Raw genomic sequence first — 23556 nt, 5'->3', positions numbered from 1 at the left:
GTGAATATCACAAAGCAAAATTTGTACCACTCAATTAGGAGATAGAGAACTTGAAAAGCAAATCAACACCTTTGTTTAATTGGCAAAGCAGGCAAGAAAATGACCAAAAAGCATGCAAAAAGTACTGAGAACTTAGAACAGATGACAAAAGAAAGGCATTAAAAATTAAAAGAGAGTGAGAAATGGGTACTGTTTTAAGTCAGTAGAGAAGCATAGTCAATTTGAAAATTACATTATGGCAAAAGCAAAGGACAAACCAAAGCTGTTGTTTATCCATACAAGGAGAATAACAATGGTAAGAAACCATGTGATGAAGCTGATGAAACAAGGGAAAGTTCTTAAAGAAAATGACATAAAATGTGTCGGGAACTTGAGAGATTTCAAGAAGAAACGGGCAGAAGGCACATTTAGAGGATATAATAGTAGCTGTTTAAGAGGTAAAAGAAACTACCTGTAAGAACTAGATACAATAAAACAGGACCACACTTGATATTATTATGGCTACTAAAGGAGGCAGCAGAAGTAAATTATCTGCTAGCTTATGTTTTAAATAAAATACTCAACGCAGGATATCTACAGTATTGGAAAAGGCAATTAAGTAATATTCAAAAAGGGGACAGACAAGAGGCACTAAATTATACACTAGTGTAAAGTGCTGGAAAAAACTCAAGTTGAGAATAATGGAATGCCTGTAAAGGATAAATTGTAGCAAAAGGGCAGCATGGCTTTAAAAGAGGAAAGTCATGCCTGACAAACTTTAGTGTTTCCTATGACAAAGTTACTAAAATGTGACGAGAAAAAAATAAGTCGGGGTAGGCTTTATTTTCTTGGATAAGTAACTGAGGCACAGCAAAGCAATGTATTGTGTTGTCAAGTTGCTCCTGGAACGAATCTTGGTTTTAAGCTCTTTTCTGTCTATATTCTGGGCTAAATTAAGTATTGTGTAATGCAAACTAATACCAGTATGACCTTAGGGTCTGAAAAGTTCACCACTGCACTATTAAGGGTTGTTGATCGGCCTGTTATGGCAGATTGTGACACGTTAAAATAGAATTTTGCCTTAGGGAGAAACCAAATATACTGCTCAGTTGGGCTTCTCTTATGCAATCAAATCTAAATTTATCAATAAAGCAGGTGGTTAAAGAGAAACAGTTTCACAGTTTCAGATCTTGATGAAAATGTTTAATTCATCCAGTTTCATTGTTAAATTTTTTCTCAGCATAGACATGAGTTTACATATAAGAGAAGATTTCAAGCATTAATTTTTGTTTTTGAGTTTGGGTCAAATTTAAGGCTGAAAAATTATTTTTGAGCTTCAAATAGATTCCTTCTTGCTGTCTTCTGCAATCTATCAGTGCTATTGAAATATCTTTGCTGTGAATTACTTTACAGGAGTCTAATATATTTTCATAGCATAAGTAATGGTAGAATTTCTATTCCACAAATTTTAGAGCTATTCTAAGCCTTGGCTAACTTAACAAATTGCCTTAGTCCAGACCTGTGCTGTAGTTTGATCCCTAAATGTTAAAGGCCACATGCAATCAGATATTATACAGACAACTATGTGCTTTCAGACACTACTGGTTATTTCTCCGGATATGCCTGTTATTCGTTTTGGGTTTGTCTGGATAAAAACGTATGATAAACTGGTGAGGCAATCAGTTTAAATAAAAGTGTGCAATAAAGTAATGACAGGCACCTGCCAGGCCTCATGGTTGTGTGAGGATGCATGGGTAGAAGGGCCTAGTTTGCTCACTAACTGTATTGGGTTGTCACATGATTTTTATTATTTGTCATGGAACTGTTATGTTCCTATGTAAGACTCGTGGTGTGGACTCCCCAATTCTCAATATTAGGCACATTTGGCCTCAAGTAAATCACTTCTTCAGTCAATTAGTCTAGGGCTATATATAGTCTATGGTAATGGAACCACCACTTGGGTGAACTTTTCACATACTGTATAACACAAGTTATTTACAAATATTATTTAGAAACACATGAAAGTTAATAAGCATTGGAGGTTATTAAATGAAGCTAGATGCTAATAAGTTAAACAGGTCAAGCTCAAGATTCACTAAACTCAACAACATTGGAGCACTAGGTTTAAACTAGATGCTGTGAAGTTAAACTAGTCACAGGCTTAGTTCACACAAAACTTAGGAACAGATGTATACTAGTCTGCAGTTTGTGTTTCTATGTTAACATTTATTAAGTTGTACTCAATTTAACTATCCAACATTAAAGTCCCTAAGGAATATCAAAATTGAAGTCTCTCTAGACGCATAACGTTAAAGTATCTAGTATTGAGTAACTTAGTCACCAGACCTTAACAAACCTATAGGTCACTGGAACTCTGTCAAAAACAAAGTCCCTAAGGACTGACAAAGTCAGTAATCACTGAAAAAAAGTTAATCCCAAATGGCTTGGCAAATGACTAAGTCCCCACATGGTCAAATATAGTCACTTAAAACCATAAAAATGCATACATAAAATAAATGTGATACATTAACAATATAAGAATAATGGCCGATCCACAATACGTCTATAGTCTTACTTATCCTACATCAGTGTACTTGAAACTAATGAATCTAAAGTTAGCATTTAGCAACTCAAATAGAGATTCTTACAAAATACTATACAGTATGAAGTGACATTGAATAAACAGCACTTGCATGGAACCCACATTTAGTAAGTCAGAATGTTCCATGTATTCTACATTTAATAATTCCTAAGGGTTGCTATGAGATTTAGTACTAGAGATAAGAAGGCTAATCCATGAGAAACACTGATGACTCTTGGAAAGGCAGACAATCCCCTTGGAAAGGAGATACAATCACAGCATACAAAATTCTGAAGAAGAGGGGGGGCGGGGAATATAATATGGCAAAAGACTGAAATGTTGAGATATAAATCTACCAGCTCTAGAGCTAGATCTCTCTTCCTGTAGACACCACTATTAATGCCTGATTAGGAAAACATTCAGGTGTATTTTCTTTAATTACTGACATTAGACACATGCAGTCTTTAATTATTGACATTAGACACATGTAAGTTTATAGTCCATATGGGTTCACGTTTATTCATTCACATACTGTATTTACCAAGACTGCGATGTTATGCCTTGGTATGACAAACAGTGACATTTAGGATATTAGACAATAGCATAATAATGCAGCTGGAAATATCCAATCCATATACTTTATCTGAAAATAAAAGAATTGATGTTTTTGTCCATCCTAGACTATTATCAAGTTATGATTACACAACTTGATAAAATTGTCCAGGTCGAGCCAAAATGTCATCACTTCTTCATTTTCAGATTTGTGGGTTGGGTGCCTGATTTAAGATTTTAGATGAAGTGGTGGAGATACATTTATTGCACCCTCCAAATGAGTCAAAATGTATTTTTTATTTACTGTGTGTGTTAGGTAGTTTTATATAATTAAGTTCTTTGCAGAGATGGAAAATCATAGTGGGTTTTATTTATATGAATTATCATAATGGTTGCATATGATCTTTTATGGGGGATCAGACATGATACTCTGGTAAATGGGCTAAATAATACTGTATTATACTTTATACAGTATACAGTATAATTTTTTACTTTAAAATTAGAGGACATGAGGCAATACTTAAGTAACAACAGCATTCTTTGTATAACTTAATTTCATGTGTAAAGCAGCTAGACAGCCTTCCTATAATGCTAGAATTAGAGCCTCAGCTTTTTTGTATTGCAAATCTCATGTACAAACTAATTGTTTGGCTTTTTAATATATTTTGGTTTATCAAATTTTATTATATTCTGCTGCATGTTAGCATCTTGTACAAATTTGAAATTAAATTTTCTGTAAATCTTTTTTCCTCACCTGTTATCCAGTTTTTCTGTGGAGAGCCCCTTCGCCTCCCCGGAGCTATACTGGGCTGATGTGTATATATTCAACCCGTTCTCAAAGGTCGGTGTTTTCTATGAAGCTTTTCAAGGTAAACTAGTATGTTTAGTATGTCACATATGCATGTATTTAATAAGTCAATATTGACTGTAAGAAAGTGCGAGAACGGGTTGATATATTAGACTGTGGCAACAGTCAATCGAAGGAGTTCTAAGCCTACTGGGGACCAGAGCCAGAACCTGGCCCCCCTCGAAGAGAGGCACGAGGAGCAATGGCCTAAAGACACCCCCGTGTAATTGGAAGCAGTCGTTGTCTGCCATCTACCAGGTCAGGCACCCAGAAAGGTAGGAATCTTAAAACAAACTATTGCTGGTCAAAAATTGCAAACCAAAAGCTGAACTAGTAACAGAACTTAAAACTCAAAAACAAAGAAACAAACATGACGTTACCACAACTGCCACACATCCGTCTGTACAACCCCCCCACCCCCTCCCCGGGAGGGGGACGGGGGGTCCTAGACCCCCACGCTGGCACCTCTCCTCGGTTCAAGAGGCTGTTGTGTTGGTGACGGTCGATCGCTCTGGCTCCACTCTTTGCGCAGTGCTGCAGTGCGGTGTTGTTGCTCTGTTTTGGTGGTATGCGAGTCAGAAGTAACACAAGAGTACTGGGGGCTGTATGGACCTAAGGCTACCTTCCCTAGGTGCCCCGTAAGTACTGCCTTTGTGGCCTCGGTTATCTTCAATGAGCCGTTCAGGAGCAGCTACCTCCGTGTGGTTCTGTTGCTGCTCGGTGATTGCCCGCACTTGGGGGCTCAGCTGGGGAGGTTCTTACTCCTGTTGTTCCTTGGGTAGGAGGTAGTTTCGTTTTGGGGCGCGAGGTACTGTGCAGCCGTCTGATATACGCATAGTGACTGGTTCTGTTCCCCTGGAGACATGCTTTTTTTTTTTTTGCCTGGCGGGGGTCTGCTTGGTGTGGCGGTAGGACCACTTGTAGGATTTTGGTGGCCTTCCACTAGGTCCCCGTGCTTGCACATGTTGCAGGTGTTCAGCTTTTAGTTGTTTGCTTGGTAGCTATGGGATAACTGGTTAGCAGTACCTCGCCTGGGCTTCCCTTAGCAGTCAGCCTAAGGGCCCTGGAAACCCCCTTTAGGACTCAGTGGTCCAATGGAGGAGACCTCTGAGTCCCACCTCACCTTGAGCCAGTGTGAAGGTTGCTCTGTCCCCTTGTCTCAGGGTGACACTCACCGTCTGCTATCACCTTGCTGTCTGTAAGGGTCAGTGACGCCTATGACCCGGAGTCTTGCGAGTGGTGTTCTTTGCTTGTACTCCATTTACCCAGTCCACTGAGACTGATATTCGGGTGCAGGCAGGCAGCTTTAGTATTGCATGTGAGGTTTAGGTTGCAGCAATGTGTGAAGTTGCTTGCCTTCTGGATGTCCCGCTGAATTATATTGGTATAGTAGTGAGACTCGCGCGGCTTCGGGGATTGCCCCCTTTCGGATCGGCGACGGAGGCATTCGCGCCTGGTCCTCCTGCCGGAGCTTTTGGGCCATGCCAGCGGGACCTCTTCATCCCTACTTTTCCGGTGGACTCTGCTTTTTCTCCAAAGGCAGAGGGTTTAGAGGGGGGCTCGGCCCCGGGTCCTGACGTAGAGGATTCTGGGGCTGGAGAGGAGTTGACTTGGTGGGGCCTAGGCCCCACTTGTCTCTGCTTGTGTGTTTGGTACCCTTGGCATGGGGCTTGTTGTTACAGGTTGAGGGATTTTCCTATCCTCCTCCCTGTATGATTTTGTTATGAGTTCGACTCCTCCCTGGGTTCGGTTCCGAGTTCCCTTGGGTTACTTGGTTCCCTTCTTCTGGAGGTTTTGGCTTCTCGCATCCCACCAAGGAAGGTGTGGGAGGCCCTTGCAGCTTACCTCTTGCGAGACCCGGATTATGCCTAGATAATGAAGCCTTCTTATTTCAGTTTGACTCCTTTTTTCTTTCTTGGCAGCGTTACAAGGTGCCGGAGTCTAACTTGCTGGCAGACTGCCTTTTCTTTCATTGGGGGCTTGGCCCCCCAATGAACAGGACAATGGTCCTGTCGGAATGCGCACTTGCATGACGAGAATTGCCTACAGTCATTCAGGTTTTCCTGGGGGGTGAGTTGGAGCACCTCAATGTGTGCTTGTTTGCCCTCCATCCTTCCTTTTGATGTCGGCCAAGTGCTGCTTCACGTGCAGATTCCCTCCCTTTCGGCATCCCTGGTGGCCGAGGATTTGTGCGCCCATGGGCACTTGGCTTTGGTCTAGTGCTTTTCCCTGCTGGAGCTGTTTTTGGACTGGCTTGTGGTGGGTGTGGAGGAGCTGGGCTCCGGGTCAGTGTCCGGTGTGCTTGCTTTGGCAGCTTGGGCACCGGCTGCCTTGGTGAAGTTGTATGCGCCGTTTCTGAGGGAGGCGGTGTCTGTTCTTCGCTTCTCACCTCGCGTGCTGACAGGCGGTGCTCCTCCATTTTTTGGAATCATTTTGGGCCCTGGCTCATAGATTTTCATCCCCTTTTTGTCCGTTGCTGTTTGCAGAGTCTACGGTGGTGCATTTTCTGCAGGCAGCTTCGTCTAGTTGATGGCCTACGTCGGACTAGTAGGTTCTTCGGTGGGGGGGGGTGCGTGGAGGTCCTGCCCAGAAGGGTCATGCCAGGTCTCGGGGTTCCTTCGGTCATCGTAAGCCAGTAGTGCCAGATTCAGGGCTGGCCCTCATGTGGGGTCGTTGGCTCAGTGATGGCTCTGAGCATCAGTCGGGCTCTCGTAAGGGTCGTCGGCCCTTTCATGGTTCGCCCTGTTGGTGGGGCAATAGGGGGGGGGGGGGGCTCGTGCTGTTTGCTCTCGCCTGGTCCTACGATTCGTGGGCAATTTGGCTCTTTTTTTTTTCTCTGGCCTGCGGTGGCGTTGCTTCTTTCCTTCTCCTTTGGGGCGATTGGGGCTTGCGGGGCGGGCCTCTTCCCCTACACTCTGTCAGGTCATCCTGGAGTGGGTTTCCCGCCTGTTTTTAGTTCCGAAACGGGACTGGGCAGATCTGTGATTCATAATGGACTTGTCCCGTCTGATTCCCCTGGGTCTTTTGCCCCTCCTTCAGATGACCATTCTGTCTTGGGTTCGGCTACTTTTGGCACCGGGTGCCTGGATGGTGTGTCTGGACCTCCGGGACATGTATTAGCACGTCCCGATTCATCCGGTGTTTAGGGACTGGCTCGGTTTTGTCGTGGAGTGACACTTACCGCTTTAGTTGCCTTCCTTCTCAGTTTGTATCTGGCACCTTGTGTGTCCACATGCCTTAACTGGGTCGTGGTAACCCGTTTACCTCGATGATTGGCTGGTGTGAGCTCCCAGCCAATCTGCGTGTCTGCTCGCCAGGGATTTGGTTCCTTACCAGCTCACCGGGTTCGGGTTCTTGGTGTACTGGAAGAAATCCCATTTGGTTCCCTCTCAGGTTCGGACTGGGCTTGGTCTTGTGTGGGACTCTGACTGCTTCCTTGTCTCTCCCTCTGGCGGCGTTATTGCGGCTGCGGTCCCACTTAAGACACCTGGGTCACACGTCGGTTGTTTGGGCGGCGGTGCAGGAGCCTGATCTTAGCCGTGCTGGTTTATCCGTTGGGGCGGATCTTGCTACAGTGGATGTTCTGGTTTCTTAGGGGGCGTCCCTTCCGCCACTCTCGTGATCGCTGTGTTCGGATCCCGGGAGCCTTGCGTCGGCTGCTGCGTCGCCAGCTTCCTCTGAGGGGTTTTCAGGGTTCAATGCCCTGACGCCTCCCTGAGCTCCCACTCGATGTTTTCACGGATGCCTCATCTCTCAGTTGGGGTTTTGTGACCAGTGCTCACTAGGCCGGCCAGAGTCGGTGGGGTCCGTCCTTCTGTTGGGCTCAGGAGTTCGCACAGTATGGCGCAGGAGTTCACAATGGTGTGGCATTCGCTTCAGTGTTCGTGGTGCTCGTGGAGCAATGATCCGGCTCCATTCGGACTGCTCCCTGGTGGTTCGTTGTCTGAACCGTGGGGGTTCGATGCGGTCCTTGGCTCTTAGGGACTGGTCGCTTTCAGGTGACTCATTTGCTGTGTTCTCGGGATTTGGCTCTCCTGGTGGTTCATGTTCATGGAGTGTCAAATATCCTGGCAGATGGCCTGTCTCGTTTCATTCCCCTATCCATGGAATGGACGGTCGACACACTCATTCAGTTGGCTTTGCCTGACATGTGGGCTTCTAGAGGTGGACCTCTTCGCATCAACTTTTTTGAGGCGTCTTCCAGTGTATGTGGCACCCTACCCTAAGTGCGAGGCCATTGGGGTCGATGCCTTTCGGCTGGACTGGTCGAGTTGGGGTTTCCTGTACCTCTTTTCACCGGTTCGGTTGTTGCTCTGGGTCCTGGTTAGCTTAGAGAGACTTATCAGGGATGAGTAGTCCTGCTGGCTCTATGGTGGCCAGCCCAGCCCTGGTTTCAGGCGCTTCTGGCTCAATGTCAAAACCTGAGGGTCTTCCCGCGGCTTCCCCTCTTTCAGCCTATCGGTCCATTCCGGTACATGGCTGGTTCGATCTTCTCTGCTTCTTGTGTCTGTTCTTTTTGATGCAGATTAATCACCTCTTGTATGGTAATCAGGTGGCTTAGTTGGTGTCCCACTTGCAAGTTTCATCTCGACGGCAGTATGAATTTCCCTTAGGGTCTTTTCGGCACTTGTCTCTTCGTAGGTTGTCTTCGATTTCTGGTCGGTTTTGTCCTTTCTCTCTCCGTTGTTTCAGGACCGTCTTCTTATGCCAGATACTGTCGCCTCGTTTCGGGTGGCACTGGAGGAGCTGCTGCAGCTTGCATTTGGGGTGGATGTCACTTCTGCTCTGTTCTGCAAGCTTCTTGGGCGTTGTTTTTACCTCCGGCCTGCTCATGCGCTGCCCGAGCTGTCCTGGTCGTTACACCGGGTGCTCCCCTTCTCCTCGGTTTGGGGTGGCCTCCTTGGTTCAGGACGCTTTTTCTATGGCTCTTTTTTTTTTTTTTCTACGGCTCCTTTTCTTGTTGGCATTGGCCTCTGGGAGTCGGGTCGGAGAGTTTCATGCTCTCCTCCGGCACAGGGGTTTCTGCTATTTCAGTCCTGGGGGTCTTTTCTTTGTTTGCAGCCGTCTTTCTTTTCTGGCGAAGAATGAATCTGCTGCTTTCCGGAAGGGTCCTCGAGTTGTTGATGCTTGGTTGGTTCGGCCCGGGGTGCATCATGTTTTGTGTCTGTCTGTGGCTCTTCGCTGTTATTTGTGCGTTACTGCCTCGGTGGCAGAGGACACGCTTTGGGTTGACCCAGTTTTCCCTTTTTTCCTATTTCAGGGCCCGAGTCTCCCAGGTTTTCCGCAGGATTATTCGGTTCAGCCAGCCTGCAGTCTTTCCCCATGCCCATGCCGTTCATAAGTTCGGCATTGGCTGCTGCTTTGGTAATGTCCTGGCCTATCTTTTGGGCACGGGGCTATTGGAGGTCAAATAGGGTCCTGGCTGCACATTGCCTTGTTAATGTTTGTAGTCCTTCTCGGGCGTGTATAGCCTTGGGTCGCAGGTTGCGACCTGTTGTCTCGACTTTGAGTTGAGGAGTGAGTGACGACCGCCTCCCGGGCGAGTCCCTTTTCTTCCTTTCTTTGGTTAGGTAGCTCCAGGGTGCCGAAGGGGCTCTCCACAGAAAACCAGCGTTGAATGTAATGAAATGCCATTTTCCGGTTGAGACCCGAAGACTCCCTGGCATCCCTCCCTCCCTCCAGTCAGTGGTTTTTCGCATTTTTGAAACTCTGCCTCTGAACTGAAGAGAGTTGCCGGCGTGGAGGTCTGGGACCACCCGTCCCCCTCCCGGGGAGGGGGGTGGTGCGCAGATGGATGCGTGGCGGTTGTGGTGATGTCATATTTGTTTCCTTATTTTTGATTGGGGAGTTCTCTTGCTAATTTGGCTTTTGGTTTGCAATTTTTAACCAGCAGTAGTTTGTTTTGAGATTCCTACCTTTCTGGGTGCCTAACCTGGTAGATGGCAGACAACAACTTCTTCCAATTACACGGGGGTGTCTTTAGGCCATTGCTTCTTGTGCCTCTCTTGAGAGAGCCAGGTTCTGGCTCTGGTCCCAAGTAGGCTTAGAACACCTTTGATTGACTGTTGCCACGGTCTAAAATATACACATTGGCCCGGTATAGCTCAGGGGAGCCTCCAGGTCTCACCCAGAAAACGATGTTTCATTACATTCAACGCTAGTTTTTTTAGAATACTGTATTGGTAGGGTCTTATGTACTTTAGTGTTAGGGTTTGATCATCCTTCTAAAGTTTTTGTATTTTTTTTTTTTTTTTCAAATTAAATTATCATAAATCATGCGTACATGCTTGTATTTCCAATTCTCATTAGAATTCACCCCATTCTGATGGTTTTTATAAAGGGATTTTTTTTTAAATTAAGGTAGGTAACAGGAATAATTAAAAGTGTATTCCTGTAATATAAAAATGTAGCTTGTCTTAGTTTATGAGGCACAGTTCTATTTGGTCTTTTGAACAAGAAATAAAAACTGAAGTAAACCTCAAGTTCTTCTGTAACTCTGATGATGTTGCACAATACTGTAGATGGATTCGTATCCAGGGGTCCCTCCTATGCCATGAAAGCATGGAATGTGCATGCCACATCTGTCACACCCACAACAGTACCTGCTACAGTACCCTGTCTGCTGACACTTAGAGTTCACATGGAGATCAAGAATATAAACAAATAAGTGCACCTTCACGCATCACATGTTGTTTCATTGTTACTTCTGTTTTTGGTTTTGTGGAAGGTAGAGGGATAATGATGGAGTATTCATCCATCATTTCACTTGTATTGGTCGCTTTGTGGTATGGCATGGTTTTTGAATAGAGTACGTATGGTGGTTAATGTTTTATAACAAAATTAATCAATAAATGAAGTATTTCTTTGCAGCATTTTTAAGTGTGCGAACACTCCTGGTATGCATCACTTGCATGAGAATGACAATTTTAGATAACTATTTTTAATTATTACTTTATCTAGGTAAACTTTTAATTGTATGATTTTTATCCCAGCAAACTTTTCTGTGGAGTTCAATTTTACCTTTCCCATATGGGGGATAACCTCAGTGTAGTGTTGTCTTATATGACCTATATCAAGTAATTTCTGTTTGTCAGTTGTGCTTGTCAGTTTAATTGTATTTTTTCTCTCTGTTCTTCCAGCACCCTGTTTTTGATCATTTTAAAAGATCTCTCCATGATCTTTATTTTCGATAATACATTGCCATTCTTTCCTCCAGTGTTTCTGTAGCATACCCATTAATTGTCTATGTAAACTGTCACCACACTAAAATCTTTTTTCCTTTGAAGAAATTGTTGACTGTTTTAAGAAATTGTTAAAGAAATAAGTGAGTTTTATTATACAAAACTTGCATTAATATACCTCTAATCATAATATTTTTATAGTTTTCATATACTTGTAGATTTAAATTGTTGACAATATTCATTAAGTAACCTGGGCAGTTTTAGTGTACAGTCTGCTGTCATCCAGTCAGTTAGCTTTTGCTGTCATTAATTCCCCATACAATCATCTTTCCCTTTAGCTAAACCATTTTTTTTTCTTTCTTTCTATCCCCCATGTATAATTGCTATGTAATTGATGTTATATTGTGATGCTTCCACAGTTTCCTCTAACTTTTGTATGGTTAAATAGTTTTATTCATGTTTGCAAAGCATCATCCAATTTGGCATGCAGGTTCCCCTTAATAATATTATTGAAAGTTATTATTTTTTATTTATAAAGATTGTAACTTGACAGTAAAATGCAAATATAAATATTTTGTATACAGGTATATCTTTAATACATCTACTTTTCATTGCTCACTTTTTTTTTAACTACTGTTATGCCTGTAATATGTTTATTACTGTTATATATAACTGGTCATTGCAGACTTAATACAGTACGATACAATAAACACAATATTCTCATTATCCTAACCAGTTCTCCTTATTGCTCTCTCTTATTGCACTTAATTCATAATATTTCTGCAGTTAGAACATTCTTGTTGAAATATTTCTGCTCTTTACCAGAGGCAGATTGCATGTGCATATATCAGCACTAAATGTCATGCATGCTGCAAAGTCAATTCACAAGTCACATATAGATCTGCATATTTGCTCTGGGTTCATTTGAGGCTCCTGCTGGTCATATGTGGCTCCTGCTTTGTGTGTGTGTGTGTGTGTGTGTGTGTGTGTGTGTGTGTGTGTGTGTGTGTGTGTGTGTGTGTGTGTGAGAGAGAGAGAGAGAGAGAGTGAGTGAGTGTAATTACCTGAGTGTGAGGGAGTGAGTGCGAGTGTGTGTACTCACCTAGTTGTGCTTGCGGGGGTTGAGCTCTGGCTCTTTGGTCCGCATGAGAGAGAGTATGAGAGTGAGTGTGTGTGAGAGATATATAGATAGATAGATGCAATATAAATTTTTGTTATATTGTCAGGTGTGTTGGAGACAACTCTTATCAATACTAAAATATACAGTAAACACTGTATTAACAATAAGGTAATACTGTACCAATAGTTTGGTTAAGGAAGTTTAACTATTGGAGTGCATTATAGTTAATACTGTAATATTGTGAAGGATGCATCATAAGCTAGGGTGTTATGGATTAATATTTAATTTTTTTTAAATTGCAAGATAAGTATACAGTGGTACCTCGAATAACGAATTTAATCCGTTCCGGCACCGTGCTCATGTGAAATGCTCGTCTTTCAAAACGAACTTCCCCATTTAACATATTGGAAATAAAAATAATTCGTTCCACCACCGAGAAACATCAATATGATATTAAATTTTTTAAATAATGGAGCATCCTACCTGACATACAGTGAACGAACCATTATGACATTTGTCCGTTTTTCAAATTTGTTAAATTTTATTTTTTTTATTTTTTTTTATAGCAAAAGCTTCGTTCGGTGTTTGTCGGGTAGCATGCTCCATTATGACAATCTTTCTTTGTTTCAAATGTGTTCAATTTGTTTTGCATTTTTTCATTTATTTATTAATAATGGAGCAGCCTACCTGACAAACACTGAACGAATCTTTTTGACATTTGTTGTTTTTTTTTTTTTTTAATTTTTTTTTTATACTACAAAAGAGAGTCAATGCTTTGCAACATCAAAGCAGTCACCCCTTTACATCCCAGCATCTTTAAACAAAACAAATTTTATTTGCATCGTCGGAGGCGTCCGAGAATGTGGGAGAAGCAGTGGGTATGCATCATGTAGGTTTCTCGTTTATCAAACGAGCGCTCACCAATCGAGACAATTTGTCGGAGATCGGCGCGCTCGTTATTAAAAATGCTCGTAAATTGAGGCGCTCGTCACTTGAGGTTCCACTGTAATTTTATTCTACAAAGCATTAAAAATCACGTACAAGATAAAATATTTTATTAATTGTATACAGCTAAATGCAAGCTAGTGTGTTTTTATAATTCCAGAAATTAACATACAGGGTTATCTTAAAGTCAAATACAGTATTTGTACAATTGATCCTTAAATGATGATTTGGCTAAATTTTCAGAATCTCTTGTACTGAGGTACCATTCACACTGCAAAGAATGAGTACATTATTGTTACATTTAAAATTTAATACATTCATTGAAATTGTCATTGTGTATTAATTGTATTAATTTTTTTTAAGTGGAACATTCATAATGTATTTAATATGGATAAATGATAGCAAGGTAACTTAAACAATATTAGATTTAATACATATTTATGTTTTAAATGCTAGAGATTATATATCATTTTTTTTATTTTACATTCAAATGCTGATCCCTTTTATAGTGATGTGGCTTTGGGATCACATTTTGGCCCAACTTTTTGGAAAGCCTTTCTTTGTCAGTTTTAAAGATCTCATTAAAGTATTGTCCTTCAGATTTTATATCCATTTATCACAAGGAATTACCGTTATGTAATGGAGGTTGGTACGTTAATGCTTTGTATTTAAAAGTAACTTTCTATGAAGATTAAATTATTTAAGTTTTTCCCCTAAACTTTTAAAGATAAATTGCGGTAAAATATTGATAAACAGTTTCTAAAGTATCTGCTCCAATTATACTATCTTTCATTGAGATGAAATATTTAATTGATTTATTTTTTAAAAATGTTTATCAAAGTCAAATATCCTTTAATATATCCAAACTTTCAACTCGAATGTTTTTACTCTTCAACCTAGTTCAAGTGTGTTCCTATAGCTTTACATTATGCTTCCTAACTTTAGTAATTGAAGTGTGTGTGTGTATATATATATATGTGTGTGTGTATATATATATATATATATATATATATATATATATATATATATATATATATATATATATATATATATATATATGCAACAATGATCACAAAAACACTGATCCAAGTATGCAGAATAACCACATATGAAAAATAGAAAATGCTTAACGCGTTTTCGGCTAATTCGCCTTCATCTTTCTTCTCTGATGAAGGCGAATTAGCCGAAAACGCGTTAAGCATTTTCTATTTTTCATATGTGGTTATTCTGCATATATATATATATATATATATATATATATATATATATATATATATATATATATATATATATATATATATATATATATATATATATATATATATATATATATATACATATATATATACATATATATATATATATACATATATATATATATATATATATATATATATATATATATATATATATATACACATATATATATATATACACATATATATATATATACACATATATATATATATATACATATATATATATATACATATATATATATATACATATATATATATACATATATATATATATATACATATATATATATACATATATATATATACATATATATATATACATATATATATATACATATATATATATATACATATATATATATATATACATATATATATATACATATATATATACATATATATATACATATATATATATATATATATATATATATATATATATATATATATATATATATATATATATATATATATATATATATATATATATATAATATTTTATATAATAAATTTTTTTTTTTTTATACTAGAAGGGGTACCACCTCTGGTGCAAGTGTAGGGACCCATAGCCTCGAAGAAGAAAATAAAGAGTACTCAGAGAAGACCTTGTGGATCCTCACTGAACACTTTGATATTTTCTTCTCCTACCACCCCTATTCTTTATATATAAATATATAAATTAAATAGAATTTCAGATTATACTAAGGGGGCTTGTACCCATAAATCATTTTTCAATTATTCATAGCCAATTGATCAAATATACAGTTTTGTAAAAAATAAAATATAATAAACTTAAAGTTAATTTGGCACTTTAATCTTTGGTCTGGTCTTTATTTATTCAAATATTTTACGAGAAGCATCTTATAGAATTTCGGTCTGATGTTTGTATAGTAAGATATTTCCATGGTGTAAATATTGTCCACAAGACTATTTTCTAGGTTATGATTGTCAGTCAGGAGTCAAAAGAATTTCACAGTGACTTAATTGTTCAGCTCTCATTGTCTTACAGGCTTGATTTTAACATCTTGCACTCTGCACATTGATGCTGGATGTGGCCTCACCTAAGGGATTTCACACCTTAATACAGCTTTTCACATAATCATATCTATTTATGCCTTTTTAACAAATAATTATTTAAAATTGTCACTTTAATATTTAAGATTAAGATAACTTTTTACTCGAATATTATTTTTATATTGTTTCTGGGGGGAGCCCCGTCGGCTCCCCGAAGCTATCCAGGCTGAATGGATATGTATAACTTTCTGGCATCAAAGTGCTTGGAATTCTTTCCTACAAGGGACCACGAGCCAGAGCCTGGCCCCCTCAGAGAGGCATGAGGAGCAATGGCCTATAGAAACCCCCCTGTGGTTGGGAGCATTCTATGTCTGCCATCGACCGGGACAGGCACCCAGAAAGGTAGGCGCCCAAAAACAAACCCTTATTCTGGTGAAAATATTACTACCAAAAGCTGAACTAGTGGACAGAGCTCTCCAAACAAAATTATCAAACTAGCATGACGTCAACACGTCGCTGCGCCGCCATCTGCGCAACCTCCCCTTCCCCAAGAGGGGGAAGGGGGAGCCCCAGACCATCCGTGCCGGCGATCCAACCGCCAGTTCTTGGTTGATGTGATTACTGGCCGGTCGAGTCCCTCTGGCTTGGGTTTTAATCAGTTCTGTGTCTTGTGGTGTGGGCTGTCTCTACAGGTGGTGTGTGAGCCAGGAGTGAGATTCCACGGTACTCGGACTGTTTGCACCTAGGGCTCTCTTCCCTAGGTGCCCTGTAAGTACTGCACTTGGGGCTCACCTTCCACAAGTCGCCTTGCGATCTACCTCCGCTCTGTCCTTTACTGCTCAGTACTGGGTCGCCCTTGGAGTCAGCTGGGGGTTTTGTTGCCCTTGTTTATCTCTGGGTAGGAGGTAGTTTTCGTCACTGGTAGGGGCACGGGGTACTGCACAGCTAATTTTCACCAATAACAGCGGTCGGCTCTGTTCTGGCTGGGTACGTTGTCCTCTTGCTGGCTTTTTCTTTTGTTTTTGTTTTTGCCTGGTTGGGGGGTCTGCCATCCCCCTTTGCTGTTCTAGGGTTTTTATATGTATATTTTCTATTTAGTGGTACTCCTCGGTTGGTCCCTGTGAGTGGACACGTCCCAGGGGTTCAGCTTATAGAAGTTTGTTTGGTAGACTTGGGTGCCGGTTCACAGTACCCGGCCTGGGCTTTCCTTAGCGTGTAACCATGGCTAAGGGCCCCTGGAAAACCCCACAGGGGGCTATGTGGTCCGATGTATGTGACCACTGAGTTCCCCCCCCATCCCTCTGGTCTTGCGAGTTTGAAGGTTGCTCTGTCCCCTTGTCTCAGGGTGAAACTCACCGGTTGTACCTCCGCCATGTTGCCTGTTGGGTCGTTTTTTTCTTGACCCAGAGCTGTTCAACTGGTGTTGTCTGCTCATGCTCTCGTTCACCCAAGCCACTGATCATGATAAGCGGGTGCAGGCGGCTGCGACGTTGCATGCTACGTTTAGGTTGCTGCAACTCTCTAGATTGGTTGCGGCCCCGGATGCCCCGGGACTGCCCCGTTTTGGTTTCAGGGGTCCGGACATGGGGGTGGGAGTCGCTTCGGCTCTGGTTTTCATCTGCTCCTCCTAGTCCTTTCCCTTCTGTTGGGCATACTTCCTCCCCCTTGCTTCCGGCTCCAAACCATAGGCGGGTTTCGGTGTTGGAGCAGGTCAGGTTGGGTTGAGACTCGGGCGGTCTTGGGTGTTTTCCCTCTTCCGGGGTGGCGGTGGAGGCATTCGAGCCCGTTTCTTCAACCATGCCGTATGGGTCTGTCCAGTGGGCTCCTTTCCTTAGTGTTTTGTACTGCTGCCCCTGCTTTTCCTTTTGAGGTTGGTGCTTTGGGGGAACGGATCGGCCTTGGATCCTGCCATAGAGGTTCCCGGGGTTGCCTGGGAAGACCTCGGCCCTGTTTTGCCCCACTTGGGTCTTGTATCCTCGGTGCAGGGCTTGCAGTTCCTCAGAGTGGAGTTTTTTCCTTTCCCGTCTGTATTCGTGTTGGTTTCGGGAGACCCAAAACCCTCCCTGGGTTCGGTTCCGTGTCCCGTAGGGTCCGTCAGTTCCGTCATTCCTGGGGGTGTGTTTCATTCCCTTTTCCTCACCTTTTTCGTGCTGATGTCGCAATACTGTTCCCTTCATATTGGGGTCCCTGCATGTCCCTTGCTCAGCGGTTTCTTTTTGTCCAAATGTACCTCCATGCGTTTGTGCTTGCTTGTCACGGTTCTCATTGGTTGACGGACCTCTTCGATACTTCTAATATTATTGGAACGTCTGTTGACTTCTGGTGAAGTTTCCCTCTGGTCTTTTCTCGGACTCATTGGTCCTCTTCCATCCTCCTTGTCTTCTTTGATTCTGTTTCATCTTATTTTGTTTACACTTCGTCTCTCCTTCCTGTTTCGGCATTCCTTGTATTCGTTACGTACACCTTGCTGGTGTATATCCAACTGGTGTACGTGCTGCGCCATCCAGCTGATGGGGGGTGCGGTTCGTACCTTGGGTGCTGGGGCCAGGGTGATCGTTTTGTTTCTGGGTGGTGTACTCATGTGTTCCGCGTCTTTTATCGCGGTTTTCTACACCTTTCTTGCTTGTCTTCTCTCTCCAGTCATAGCCCTCTAGATGCTGGGGGTGTTCTGGATTTTATATGTGGGGACATCACTTCGTTCTTTTCTCTGCTTGCAGGTGTGGGGTGGCTCAGAGTGGCACCACCTCCACCTCTGTACTGCACCTCGTCTTCTGCTGGGCACGCAACTCTGGACATATTCCACTCGCGATGCTCCTGGTATGTTACTCGGCTCGACTGTGTTGTGACACAGTCGTGTGTCTGATCTGCAAGTGCGATTGTGCAGTCTGGCGACTCTGTCGGCCAGGTGCTAGTTCTCGACTTTTGGTGGGGGTACTCACCTAGTTGTACTTGTGGGGGTTGGGCTATAGCTCTTTGGTCCCGCCTCTCAACTGTCGGTCAACAGGTGTGCAGATTCCTGAGCCTACTTGACTCTATCTTATCTACATTTGCAACTGTGTAGGGAGTCTGCCTCCACCGCATCACTTCCTAGTGCATTCCATTTCCTAACTTCTCTGACATTGAAAAGGTTCTTTCTAATGTATCGGTGGCTCATTTGGGTACTCAGCTTTCTCCTGTGTTCCCTTGTGCATGTACCGCCCGTGTTAAATTATCCATCCTTGTCTACCATGTCAAATCCCTGCTTGACAGGGTTGCGTCGATGGCACCAAACAGTGTTGTTAGGTGTTGTGTGTTTTACTTAGACACCTTATGTGCATCTTTCAGTGTCTTTACTTTGCCCGTGTATCTTGTTCTTCATTGTACTGTGGGGGCACTATCCCGCATTTCGGTGCTGTTTGTTCAGCTTTTCGGCACCTGGGTCTTTTCCCAATGTTTGGATACTCCTTCATTCCCTCGGTCCATGCTTCTGTGTCCTCATTCCTTGCTCGATCTCTGATCTCTGGACACTCCTTCATTGCCTATCTTCGGTGCCTGGCTGCACCCTGATATCCATGGTGTCCCTCTGTGTATGTGCGACCTCCCACAACACACGTTGTGATCGGTCGTGTACATTGCGTTACGGCTGCTACTTGGTCCGTCTTCCGGCATTTTCCTTGCCTAATTCCATTTTTCCTCCCTCTATGCTACACATGGCTGTGTATCTGGATCAGTGCTTATTGGCTATACTGATGTTAGGTGCTGGGGTGGGCGGGCCTCTGTTCATGTTCAGTTCCCTGCTTTTGGACTACCCCGGTGTTCGGTTTTGGTACTGAATTCCTTCATTTTCCTTGTATCTCACTGCATGCTATTATGTTGCACTGTCTGCGGGGGGTTGTGAACTTCCGGTCAACCACTCGTGCCCTACTGGTTCCTTGTCTTGGGACGGGTAGCTAGGCTTCTGGTCCTGGCTCCGGTTTTTCTTTGTTCCTTTTCTGGAAGGTACGTTTTTGTTTCCCTGAGGTTCACGTCCTGCATAGTTCTCATCATGTATACCTCAGAGACGAGTGCGTTGTTCTTCCCTGCTGGAGCTGGTTGCGCTGCTCATTTAGGTTGCGCGGTCGCTGTTTTTCGCTTTGCATCTCGTGCTTTAGTTCATGGTACTTGTTTTCCTCATTGGCCTCTGTCTGGGCCTTGGCTTCTCGATGTTTGTCCTTGTTGGTCCTTCAGGGGTCTTAGGGATGAGGGGGGGGTTCCTCCCAGACGGGGCATGTCTGCTCACCCAGGTTGGTTCCTCTTCAGCTCGCTGGGGTTGGGTTCCTGGTTCCCTGGCAGCTGTTCCTTCTGGTTTTTGCCTGCCTTGGTTAGGGGGCGCTGCTTTACTCGGTTTCCAATCCTGTGGGTTTTCCTGCGGCTCCTCCTCTTTTTGCAGATCGGTCCAGCCCTGTTCGAGGCTGGTTCATTCTTCCCCCTTGAGTCTACGCGTCTCGGGTTTTTGTCTTTAGTTTCTCGTCGCTTGTGTGGGCACTGGTGGCTTCATTGTTGGTCTCCCACCTGCGTGCTTCGTTTCGGCAGCAGTGTGTAGTTTTCCTGGTGGTCCTTCCGGTTTTCCTATCACTGCGAAGAGTTCTTTGGTCTCTGATAGGGTTTTTTGTCTTGTCTTTCCCTTCGGGGTTGTTCAGGGACCGACATCTGGTGCCGTGTACTTTCGTCTGGTGTCTTGTACTCACCTAATTGTGCTTGCAGGGGTTGAGCTCTGGCTCTTTGGTCATCAGTGTGTGGCGCTGGTGGAGCTGCTCCAGCTTGCGTTCTGTGTTTCTGTTCCTTCTGCTCCATTCCACTTGCTGTCTTAGGTGTTGTCACCTCCGGCCTGCTCTTGCGCTTCCGGTGCCGTCCTGGTCATTAGCCCGGATGGTCTATTTTCTTTCTTCTCCTCGGTTTGGTCCTTGGGTTGCTGCTTGGTTAGTCAAGCCGGGGGCGCTTCCTATGTTGTTCGGTTGTGACTCTTCACTGTTCTCTACGCGTCTTGGCCTCTGGGGCCATGGATGCATTTTTGTTTGCCCGGGTTCCCTTCCTTTCTGTTTTGGGGTTCGGGTCTCCCAGGTCGTCTGCAGGGTCTTTTGGTTTCGTCTGTGAACTTTTTTCAAGTTAGGGCGCTTGGCGTCCGTCTCTTGGGTCCTTCCCTCTTTTCCTTATCTGTGGTGAGGTAGCTCCGGGTAGTCAATGGAGCTCCCCCCAGAAAACCAGCATTGAATGTAATGAAACACATTTTCTGGGTGAGTTCCAGAGGCTCCCCGGCATCCCTCCCTCCCTCCGGTCGGCAGTGTTTTTCACGTATTTTGACATCCAGCCTAAGAACTGCCGGTTGGATCGCCGGTGCGAATGGTCTGGGGCTCCCCCTTCCACCTCCTGGGGAAGGGGGGGTGGGGTGGGCAGATGGCGGCGCGGCGACGTGATGACATTGTTAGTTTGATAATTTTGTTTGGGGAGTTCTGTCCACTCGTTCGGCTTTCGGTAGCAATATTTTCAAAAGAAAAGAGGTTTGTTTTACGTCGCCTCCCTTTCTGGGTGCCTTTCTATAGGCCCATTGCTTCTTGTGCCTCTCTGAGGGTGCCAGGTTCTGACTCATGGTCTTCGGTAGGCAAGAACTCCAAGCACTTTGACTGATGCCAGAAAGTTATACATATTAATTCAGCCTGGATAGCTCCGGGAAGCCTCCAGGATTCACCCAGAAAATGGCATTTCATTACATTCAACGCTGGTTTTTTTTTAACCATAATTTATAATTGTTATAAACAGTATAATTTTGCTTATTAGTTGAGCAATATTATGCAGTTTTCACGGAACAAACTACGCATCAGAAAATTGAGAAATAACGACATTTCAGTCTGTCTTGGACCATTATAAAGTCGTGTAGTAGAAGAAAGGAAGGTACTTTCTTACTTGCCTGTACCTTCCTCTCTTCTATTATACAGCCTGATAATGGTCCAGGACAGACTGATGTGTCATTGTTTCTCCATGTTGTGATTGGTCATCAAAAAATGGAAATTTTTGTCATCATATCTTCAGCCACATTATTGTGACTTACGGGGCGTACCATAGTTTTATTTATAGCACTAATTACGAAGAGTTGTCTCAAAAACGTCTGACAATATTGAAAAATGTTCTGTAGTGCAGACTAATGCATAAATGTATATAAATTCATGTTTCATTTATAAAATGCTGTAATACTGTGATTAAGTGCAATGTGCCGTTGTGGGCTTAGAGCTGATGGAACCAGAGGCAAACACTGAATTTAGCTAATAATGGTAAACCCTTTTAGTGTGCATGCGGACTGGTAGAGAAGTCTTCTTATAAGTTTCTGCATTTTTTACACCTAAACTTAAATTTTGGTGTAGTTCTGTATGTCATATTTATTAAGGATCTTTTTTTTTTTATCTGGTACTGTCAGTGAATATAAAGATGAATGAACAGTTGCATAGAGGTAATGTGTAGGCAGACATGAAGTAATGGCTTAGCTGTGCAATGAAATGGTTGATATAGACACTTAATTTGTTTTCTCATATTGTTGTTTTAGGTACTCTATATATTAGTAATATATATTGATTAATATTCAAAATGATACAGAATAAAATAAAATAAAATATTTGTACAGTAGTTCAAATATTTTCATTGTTCTTGAGACAGATATGTAATACTTCTTCTTTTAACTTTGATTACAATATATTGGTAATCTTCCAGATTGATCTTTGAGCATTCTTCTTCTTACTGTAAATAGACTTTGTGCATTAGAGCATATATTATACTGCTTCACGGTACTGCCTTTAGGCTCCTATTACCCTTGCTTTGGTATTTGCTTTGCAGCTTTGAGACATTCGCCATCTCGGCGGAGAGGCACATCCCTGCGTATGTTGCGGCCTATGTCCCAGTCTGAGCCTGAGCATACAGCAGAAGGGCATGACAGTCAAGAAGGTAACATATAACCTTTTTATTGTGGGGCTTTAGAATAAGATAAAGTATTTTGCATGTTTTTTATTTTAAGATACTGTACTGTAAAAAATTACTTTGCTTATATATAAATGGCAAAATGTATGTTTATTTTGAGCTTTAATGTAAATGTTCCAGATTCACTTTGCAGCTGCTTTAGTAAGTAGTGTTAATTATTTTATTGATCTGAAGGTTATAATTCTATTTTATTGTATAATTTTGGAAACCAATGATGTTACATCAGGTGAAAATGAAAACATCTTGTCTTGACTAAATAGTTTTAAATTTGTCACTTTAATATCAATCTTGTATAGTAATTCCATATATGATGTTGTGGTTTCTTTTATTTGGAAGTTAGCATGATGAAACTACTTAAAGCAAGCAAATTAATAAACCTGAAACATTTATAATTTTGTGCAAGCTACTCTCTCCCTTGTTTCCATCTTGCCTCTTTAATCAAGATACAGTAAGTAAGTTTGCCTCGCTTGTACTTTCTGGGCAATTTTATCCGGTTTAGAGTTGATCATTGATTCCCTCATCCCCAGAGACCTGGTAATTTTCGAGATGTAACTGGTACCAAAGACAATTCAATGGGAATCTACTGAGGCACCAAGATAAGGGCATGTCATTACATTCAACTATTGATTTTTATAAAATTAGTACATTCATGTGTACCAAGAGGCTAAGATTTGTGTTTTAGAAATGCTTCATAATACATTACTGTTCGTATTAAGCTGTGCCTGGCATAGGAAACCATGGATTCCTGCATCAATCAACTGTAGTTGATAAAATCACTAATGTGGCTCATTCAGATGATGACTGTTGTTAATGCTACCTTTCATAGGATTTTTGATTTGAAATAACTCCAGAAATTTATTTCTGTGCTTTTTCTTTTCCCAAGGATCATCTGTTCGCAGTAAGAGAAGTGCAAGCGTTCGAAGTCGAAGTATGTAATTTGTTAAACCCATATCCCTAGTTCCCAGTTGCTGAAGCTTTATTTTACGTATACACTTGAGTAATCTTTCATGTCTATGTGGGACTCGGCTTTTGTGTACAGTACTGTAGTTGTTATTATATATGTGGAAACCGAATGCCCTTTTCTATATCGTGTGTTC

General features: G+C 42.3%; 1 protein-coding gene across 1 annotated transcript in view; it reads left to right on the top strand.

The window, feature by feature from the left end:
• PIP5K59B (Phosphatidylinositol 4-phosphate 5-kinase 59B) overlaps nucleotides 1-23556 on the top strand; it is a 311973-nt gene that overhangs the window by 103082 nt on the left and 185335 nt on the right. Inside the window, exons 15-16 of the mRNA XM_069329652.1 lie at nucleotides 22319-22426; nucleotides 23343-23387. Of these exons, the coding sequence (XP_069185753.1) occupies nucleotides 22319-22426; nucleotides 23343-23387 (153 nt within the window). The remainder of the gene's footprint in view (nucleotides 1-22318; nucleotides 22427-23342; nucleotides 23388-23556) is intronic.

Source organism: Procambarus clarkii, chromosome 23 (genome assembly GCF_040958095.1).
Source record: "Procambarus clarkii isolate CNS0578487 chromosome 23, FALCON_Pclarkii_2.0, whole genome shotgun sequence".
Lineage (NCBI taxonomy): Eukaryota > Metazoa > Arthropoda > Malacostraca > Decapoda > Cambaridae > Procambarus > Procambarus clarkii.
Note: the sequence above shows the minus strand (reverse complement) of the source record. Positions and strands in the feature narration are given on the sequence as shown.